This window comes from Pseudopipra pipra, chromosome 1 (genome assembly GCF_036250125.1).
Source record: "Pseudopipra pipra isolate bDixPip1 chromosome 1, bDixPip1.hap1, whole genome shotgun sequence".
Lineage (NCBI taxonomy): Eukaryota > Metazoa > Chordata > Aves > Passeriformes > Pipridae > Pseudopipra > Pseudopipra pipra.
This window is the reverse complement of record NC_087549.1, coordinates 58,512,449-58,521,965: the sequence shown is the minus strand read 5'-3', so window position 1 is coordinate 58,521,965 and position 9,517 is coordinate 58,512,449. Positions and strand designations below refer to the sequence as shown.

Sequence of the window (9,517 nt, the reverse complement as noted above, 5' to 3'; positions counted from 1 at the left end):
TGAGCAATGCTATTATAAGCACTATTACCAGAAGCTCTGGGCAGCTCAGGAAACAGCATCAAAAACTACAGATAGGCAAGAATTAATTTGAATGTAGTCCAGAGAAAGTCATCTATTCTGGAGGAACGAGCAAGAAGTACATTTATACTGAGAAAATAGCAAGGATACCCACTGTATTTACACTAGGAGAAAAAAAATGGAGTTATAAGCTTTTTAGAGAGTGATGCCTAATTTTCTTGCCCCACCTGAGCAAGCTATGGGGCAAAGAAGATATCTTTTCAGGATCTTTATAGGATGAAAGACTTAATACGAAAGATTGAGAAACCAAAAGTATCAATTAACAAGTATCTAGTTTTGACATATTATTACAGTACCCTTAACGCTGAGCTGCCTGTGAGTGGTGAAGTTTGTTTCAAGCAGAGCCATTGGGGAGCAGAAGGAGGGGGCTACCCTGTACACAGAAGGGGGCCAGGCAGACGGTGGCCACAGGGCCAGGACATGGCTGATAAGGAGAGTTGGGCACTCCCGGCCGTGGTGGCTGGGGTATAGCGGTGGCTGGACTTTCCTCAGGCAATGAGGTTGGCCCAAGCACAAGCCAGGCAGCAGCCTGGGGAGGGATGAGGCTGGGTTATTGCAGGATGAGGCTGAGCATGGGCCAAGAGCCCCAGTGTGACCAAGACACTTGCATATTTACAAAGAATAGGTACTGCTACCTGCTAAAGGCTCTATATCACTTGCCACCGTTGACATGCTGGACCTTGTATCCACACAACTAACCAAATAAAGAGATGGTTCCAGGTGCCTGACTTCATATGGAATGTAGTCCAGACAGAGACTGGCTTGTTGTGCATGCATTTCCAGTTAGGAGGAAACATGCAGTGAAGCAAACTGTGGAGTTAAGAGTCAGTTTAAACCAATCTGACTAAACCAAAACATCTGTTCTCCTATGAAGTGGAAACTAGTGCTCTTAAATGAGGCCTGCAAGAAAAGCAGTCTGAGCTGTCAGCACTGCCAGGCTACCACATCCCTAATTTTTGGAAGCTTCTTAATCAAGTGAAGAAGAGAAGCTTTAAGTACTGCACTAAAGCTTAATAGGAGCCATTTGAGTTTTGATTCTTAAAATGTTACAGAAAAATGAAATTTAAAGACTGAATATCTATCAACCAGAGACTCTTTTGCAGGCTTCAGATGAGCTCCATCTCTGAAGATGCTCTGAAGCTTGGTAACATACAGATAATGCAAATAATATTATGAATTAAAAAAAAACCCAACACATGTATATGACATACCTGGAACAAAGTGAACAAATTATGTTTAAACAAGTAGAAAATATTGTTTACCTACTTTAAACTATTAAAATCAGTTATTTGAACAATTTTCTTAGATGAAGGTGCAAGACATGTTTACAATCATGTGTGTAGGAACTCTGCTAGCAGGCATGTTAATGCGCATGTCAGAGCAACACTGACAAACCCACCAATTTTAAGTTCCCATGAATCTGAATTCCCTGAATTCCATTCAGGTATAGGAATATAACAAACCTCAGCATTCTCAAACCAAATAGTAGGAAATATGATAAAAAAAACTACTGATGAAAGTAATAAAACATCCGCCAAAGAGAACAGCAGAATCAGGATTTGATCTACAGTTTTCAGTGTTAAAAGCAGAACAACACCAAGGAGCTGTAAAGGTTGTCACTTGCAAGCATTTTGGCACTGTATTAGAGAAAAATGAGGGTGACTTGACAGTTAGAATAAATGTCAGCTATTGGGTAGTCACAGAAGTTTGAAGAAACAAATAGGACAAAGCAAAGAAATCCAAAGAGCTTCACTTGTCCAGGAAAATGGTGTTTTGATGTCTGAGCCTTGGCTGTGAACCACAGGGTCTTAGAAGTACTGTATAATGTTGTCACCTTTGACAGACAGTATTCTCCAAGCCCCAGAAGAGAGGAAAATATGAGGTATGGAGCCCTCTGTTTGCACAATATGTTCCCAGACTAATAACAGAAGGCCCAAAAATCTAAAAACCACCCAACCAGCTAACCAAAAATCCAAACAGAACACTTTTGTTAACACTTTTGAAGTAATGTTAATTGAAAAAAAGTTTAAGATCCAAACAAGAAGATAGGCTGCATCAGAAGGCAAATTCAAGCATCATCAGTAATATGCTTTTTAGGCTAGTATAGTTGGCGCCTTGCTGCCTTGAAGGAGATTAATTAGTGTTGCACAATCTGCCCTAAAAAACAGGGCTTCTGAGGCCTAAATACTCTAGGTATCATCTTGAAAGCCCTTTGCTAATCACATAGAGCTGAAAAAGATGCAGAATAAAGCAGGTGCTGTAACTGATCACTGAGCAATGGGGAAGGACATAGGATGATTTAACCAAGTCCTGTGCTTACAAGTGAATTGAACGAACCCAGAAGCTGAATATGCGAAATCTGGACATTATGCTTGGATGGAGCTGAGGTTTTTCCCTTATGTCTAAATTACTTTTGGCAGCTGAACGATGGCTTTTTGTTTGTTTGGTTTGGTTTCATTTAGAGGGACTGAGTGTCTGTGCACATATATTAAGTCTGATACAGGGATATAGTTGGAAGCTTTTCCTGACTGGTCTGATCAATCATGTTGTCAGCCCTAACATTCAGTGATTGATTAAAAAGCAGAACTCATCAAAAGTGGATCACTATGAAGAGATTATAATCTGGCCATTTTACCGAGGTTTATAGTTTATAATGGGTTGGGGTTTTTTTCCTAGTACATGCAATCAGACATTTCTGTTGTTTTCAAATTTAAATTAAAAAAATAATAAAACTTATCCAGCATTTTCCTTTTTGATAGTTGTTCATGATTACAATACAAATCTTAAAGATGACAAGACAATTATTTAAAATATAATGTGATTAAGTGTAAATTATATATGCCATAATTGCAGTGAGGCTTAATCAGTTTTGTTGCTAATGACACTGGCATTTGCAGTGACATCTCAAACCTCAGTAAATCTAATACTTGAGCAGCCCACTCTTCTAGCTAATGTGGAACTGATGATTTGAAGAAAGTGTCTTATTAAAACTTAGCAGCAAAAATATGAAAGAAGATATGGCAGTTATGTTCCTTTCAAAGAAGATGTTCTCTTCAACAAGAATGCCCTGATTATGGTAATATAATGTGTCAGTATCTGTGGAAATGTTCATTTCAAAAGATTCTATTGGCATCAGTGAAAAAATTCTTAATGAAAGCAGATGGTGGTTGAGTTGGTGACCTCTTCTTTAGCTCATTTGTTTTCTTTCAGGGGAACAAAGTTCCTTATCCACTACTGCTAGAAGTAATGGCTACAGTAAAGTAAAGGCTAAGGTCTTTGTAAATGACATAACCAGAAATATTGATAATTTTTATTTCACTTTCTGATTAATTTCTTTTAGTGAGATCCACATACCAGTGAAAATAATGAGAATATTGCCACTGATTTCAAAAAGCTATGTATAGGGAACATTTTGCATTAGGTAAGAGTTTGTCATATAATCAGTTTTGTTCTTTCCTCGGGGAACTCAATTTATTAGTCATTTTCTTCTACTAGTGTGGGTCTTACAGCCAGTGACAGGAACAATGGCAAATATATAGTTATAAAACCATAAAAGTTGGCAGAGGCGTGCAGATGCAATTAAATTATTCCAGCGCTTTAAAATAAAATCTGATCCAACATCAGATTGTCAGTGTAGGTAATCAGTTTCCTGTTTTTGAAAATTCACTGCAGTTTTAATCCAAAGGTCTGATCCAAATAAGTAAATGGAAAAATACCCACTGATTTCAGTGAGTGTTGTATCAAGTCCTCATTATTTTATATAAAGTTCTAGGAGTAGTCATCTCCAAAGGAGATTTTGAGAATGAAAATCCAACTCACCTCAGAATATCAGGAATTTGTTTTGTCTAATTTATGAAAATTCATGCCATTGGAGAAGGTGGCATCTTTCTTCTGAAGGATAGATGTAGATTTTTAAATCAAATATTTCTTTCCAGTGGTTCCAGTGCCTATCAAGTTATATATGTTATGATGTTAGCTGAATTTCTCGCACAGAGGAGTGAACTGGTAAGACTGACAGCAGAATTCAGTCCTAGGAAGAACTGAAGGTGTTGTCTGCTTCACTGAAAGACTCAAAGCAGAATGCTAAGTTATTATTCTCTTGAATCCTTTTCAGCATTTATGACTGCTACTCTAAGAAATATTTTTCATTTTATAAGGCTAGTGTGATACCAGAAACTAGAGAATGTCAAATGATAAACCCATAGAAATAAGATTTTGGCTGTACTGTTGTATGAATAGGGCATTTGAGCAGAACAGGAATAATTGATGAATGCTGGAAATTGCTGTGAGAGATGGTATTTTGTAACCACAGTGAGGATTAGCACACATTTCTTGTAAGAATGAAAACTCATAAAAGTTGCATCTCAGTACTGAAATAGGATACCCTTTACAAGCTAGACATGTGCTTATATATATGTATATGCATATACACTTGTACATATAAATGCATATATATGAGAAAGCAGGGTAGAAATAAAGAACATATGAACAAGAATGAGAGGTCTTTCACTCAGTAGGTTTAATTTTGCTGTTATTCTGTAGTCAGACTAAGATAATTTTTTTTTCTGGAGTAAATAAGAGCTTTACTGAAAACTAGAATAGATAAAAATGTGATAAAAATGTGATGTGATACATTGCATTATACCTGTGTGGTCTATCATATATATATAGTATATTGTAACATACAGATGGCATACATATGATAGGCATATATAGTGTTAAAGTCATGATTCATGACAATAATATGTTGGAAGCCATCTGTTCTTCTCTGTGAGACAGCGATCTGACATGCTTTGCTTCCTGGAAAACAGTCACATTTATACAATATTGCATAAAATCAGCTGCAGGAGGGTTTTATTGCATTACCCGTAACAAAGCTGGCAAGCACTGAAGCACCTGTCTGAAGCAGACTGACACTGTTAATGGAGAAAAAGAAAAGCAAAGTGTGCATTTAACCCTCTGCTGTAAGTTACGCAGAGATGGACTATGGACTCAGCAGATTCACAGGAGAGGCTGGGTGCCAGGGCTGCACAGCCTGATACACTCTTGTCTGAGCAGGAGCAACTGGTCTTCAGGACACAGAAGCAGTTCTCTGGTGTGTCCCAGCTATGGGCCAGTTGCTGGGTGTGGATATCATGGCTCTGCCTCTTCCCATACCTCCCTCCCCCATGTGTAATCGTTCTCTGTCAGGACAATAGTATGTATCATTCCACTGCTTTACTGGAGCAACCAATACTTGAAGTGAAAAACACTATAAAAAGTATACCTTCACATAAGATATTTCCATCTGGATATTTCTTTGTGTATTGCTCTTAACTGCTCCATTTCGTAGAGACCAATACAAACAGCTTCTTAATTTATAGTATGTTAAACCCAAGATACATGGTGAAAGTAGAATTCACTTAACTGAATTTAATTGAAATACGTTCCTCTGAATTATTCTGAAGGATGGGAAGGATGGAACATAAGTAAGGGTTACTGTAAGAAATAACATACTAGAAAAAATTTGGCAAGCAAAATGAAACTTAGTATACCAAATTTCATTTGCTAGTAAAATTTTTTTCTACAAATACTCTTTTTAGAGAAACACTTATGCAAAGCCTAACAAGGAATGAAAATGCACCATAATATGCTACCTGAAAAGGCTCATTAAAAAAATCTGAGCTATTATGAAACAGTAGCACGTTGCTTAAGAGCACATAATGCCTAAACCATAAAAGCTTTAATGTATTCATGAAGTGAAATGGTGAGTCTTGTTGCTACTAGGATATGCTATGTTTGTGTACTTTATGCAAAGTCAGAGAAGTGTATTAAAGCAATTGTTCTGTGCATGTAAAAAAATACCTGGAGTCAATAAAGTTGTTTCAAAAAAAGTATATTTTATGTCTAATACAGTGGGGTTTCTTTTTTGGTAATTTTTTCAAGCTGGAGATCCAGCTCTATGCTGGATATGTTTACTCTTTTTTTATACTATTTTTGCGGTAATTCACCCTGAAGTCTCCCAGGTACCCTTGACACTTTGATTATTTGTCATGTATCTATTGAAAATACTACTTGCCTTCTTTGTTAATGGAATATTTGATTTTGCTTGTATAATCAAATGCTTTTAAAATTAGTGATTTTCCCTGTTAAAGTCCATATACATTTCAATATAAAATTATAGCCTTTTATAGTCACCCCTGCTTCTTTTTAGGTAGATTTAAAGAGTTCTTTGCAAAAAGCGCTAAATCTATTACTTTATGAGACAGCTTGTATGCAAGAGACATTTCCTAAGAAACTTTCTAGGTTTCTAGAAGTTTCCATAAAGGAAGCCTGATTAATTAACCCTGTTAAATTATGAAGTTATATACCACAATGTTTTGTTTAGAAGAACCAAGAGGTGGAAAAATTGCTTGAGGAAAGGTAAAAAGAGTTATGATTGATTTCTGCCTGGCTCTCAGATTCTCACTTCCTGAACCAGTGTAGCAGGGACATAGAAAGATGACACATATTGACTCTGAGGAGGGAGATGCAATGATTTGCCTTATTATTTTCCATGCCAGGCATGTAATAGAGTAATATTGTGCCAAGCAGTGAAAGAAGAAATTTCTAGCTTATCTGTCCTTCAGCTTGAAGAACTGTCGTACATATTTCTGAAAGAGAGGTATATGTTTTGAAATTAGGACCTTACAGCAAATAAGAACAAAAAAGTACCTAGATCTTCTGATAGAGTCGAAGCAGGACAAAATACCAGGAAATACAAACGGTACTCAGTTTACATATAAATGCCCTTACAAGGAAGTGCCCTGTGGATCACCAGCTCCAGAAAAATTATTCTGATTGTGGTGTTGTGTGCTTTTTCTCCTACAAGGTAGAGCAAAGTTGCTTAATGTTTTTTCAGTCATTCTCAAATATCTGTACATGTTGCCTTTGTTTTCTGATTGATTCATAGATCTATTTGCGATTCTTGGACTACGAGATGCAGAATTCCAACGAATGCAAAAGGAATTTTGTAGCTGTCTATGATGGAAGCAGCTCCGTGGAGGATTTGAAAGCAAAGTTTTGCAGCACTGTTGCTAATGATGTAATGCTGCGGACAGGTCTTGGTGTAATCCGCATGTGGGCAGATGAAGGCAGTCGAAACAGCCGATTCCAGATGCTCTTCACATCTTTCCAAGAACGTAAGACCCTAATCAATGCAGCTGCCTTTCAGTTTGTTAAATGATACAAGTCCCAAAATCTGTTAATATTTTCTTCATGCAGAGTAGTCACTGAAGAATGTTGCCAAACAAGCCTACGTAAATATTCAGAACAGCTTTTATTACATGCATTTGTAGTGAGCAATAATCTGTAATGCAGTAGCATTTGGGGCATTTGGAGCTAATTCAAAGACAGGAAAACAGGTAGAAGCAGTCATGACCTGTAAAGTCATATGGCCATGACTTTTGTCTGATCCCCAAGTTACCAGGGTGCTATGCCTCGATTTTTCCTTATACAACATGGAAAATAATACAGCTCTGAAGGTTTTTATCAAGTCTGATCCTTTTTTATGAATTTTATTTTTTAGATCTCATTCTAATATGCATTTGAAAAATACCCTATGATTATTTTATCACAGTTCGTGGGTGTGTGCACATATCAATAAACATATGTCAGAGATTGTTAAGCAAAGAATTTACATTTTTGTAGCAACAAAAGCTTTCTAAAAGCCTTACATATTTCAGTTAATATTCTCTCTATGTGCCTTACTTGCATTTAAATGTTTATATGAATTCTGGACTCAGATAATAAGTAAAATAGGCTTTGAAATAAAAAAAAAGGTAGTTCTAGCCAGCCTAAGAAAACAAACACACAGTCAAACCAACAGCAAAAAACCTCAACAAAACCCAATAATTCCATTCACTGAAAATGATTGACCCAGCTAATCCTGTGAAAGACCTGTGAAAGATATCAATTTGTTTTCTTTGGTGGAAATAGTACATATTTGATCTCTTGAGAAAGATGTATATGCATTTATTGACACTGTCTCCCATAATATACTCCTGGAAAAGCTGGTAGCCCATGGCTTGGACAAGTATACCCTCTCCTGGATTAGGAACTGGCTGGAGGGTCGGGCCCAGAGAGTGCTGGTGAATGGAGCTGCATCCAGCTGGCGGCCGGTCACCAGTGGTGTTCCCCAGGGATCAGTGTTGGGCCCAGTCCTGTTTAACATCTTTATAGATGATTTAGATGAGGGGATTGAGTGTATCATCAGCAAATTTGCTGATGACACTAAATTGGGAGGGAGTGTCGACCTGCTAGAAGGCAGGAGGGCTCTGCAGAGGGATCTGGATAGACTTGAGAGATGGGCTGATTCCAATGGGATGAAGTTCAATAAAGCCAAGTGCCGGGTCCTGCACTTTGGCCACAACAACCCCATGCAGCGCTACAAGCTGGGCACAGAGTGGCTGAAGAGCAGCCAGGCAGAAAGGGACCTGGGGGTACTAATTGACAGGAAGCTCAACATGAGCCAACAGTGTGCCCAGGTGGCCAAGAAGGCCAATGGGATCTTGTCCTGTATCAAAAATAGTGTGGCCAGCAGGAGCAGGGAAGTGATCCTACCCCTGTACTCTGCGTTGGTGAGGCCACACCTTGAGTATTGTGTTCAGTTCTGGGCCCCTCAGTTCAGAAAGGATATTGAGGTGCTGGAGCGGGTCCAGAGAAGAGCAACAAGGCTGGTGAAGGGACTGGAGCATAAGTCCTATGGGGAGAGGCTGAGGGAGCTGGGGTTGTTTAGCCTGGAGAAGAGGAGGCTCAGAGGTGACCTCATCACCGTCTATAACTACCTGAAGGGAAGTTCTAGCCAGGTGGGGGTTGGTCTCTTCTCTCAGGCACTCAGCAATAGGACAAGGGGGCACGGGCTTAAGCTCCGCCAGGGGAAATTTAAGTTGGATATCAGGAGAAAATTCTTTACAGAGAGAGTGATCAGGCATTGGAATGGGCTGCCCAGAGAGGTGGTGGATTCACCATCCCTGGAGATTTTTAAACGCAGATTGGACGTGGCACTGAGTGCCATGATCTAGTAAATGGACTGGATTTGGACCAAGGGTTGGACTCGATGATCTCGGAGGTCTTTTCCAACCCAATCGATTCTATGATTCTATGATTATTTTCATATGCTGGTTCACGTTAATTTTTAATGTGTTTTTTGGTTTGTGCATCACATATCTGACAGAAAGATTTCTGTGCAGCCGTCAGTGGTTATAATGAAGGCTCAATCCTACCAAACACATTCTTCATCTGCATTCTGTGTGTGTGTACCCTTCAATGAGGCAATGAGACTGTGTTTAGAACAGCCTCCCTAATTCTTTAATTATGGCTCTGATTAAAAATTTCTGACAGTTTACATGCCTGAAACTGCATGAGCCACTGTACTCTCACACTTGCAGCCTTATGGATTATATTTTTCTTGCCTGCAAAT

At 38.5% G+C, this 9,517-nt stretch overlaps 1 protein-coding gene across 3 annotated transcripts in view; it reads left to right on the top strand.

Moving 5' to 3' along the window:
• NETO1 (neuropilin and tolloid like 1) overlaps positions 1-9,517 on the top strand; it is a 64,311-nt gene that overhangs the window by 38,865 nt on the left and 15,929 nt on the right. For 2 of the 3 annotated variants that reach the window (XR_010431257.1, XM_064657905.1), the window contains exon 7: positions 7,010-7,238. Coding sequence is in view for 2 of the 3 variants with exons in the window: in XM_064657905.1 (XP_064513975.1) it covers positions 7,010-7,238 (229 nt within the window). In the remaining variant the exon portion in view is untranslated. Of the gene's footprint in view, positions 1-7,009; positions 7,239-9,517 lie in introns of those variants that run through there. The other variant, XM_064657931.1, reaches the window with a different exon arrangement.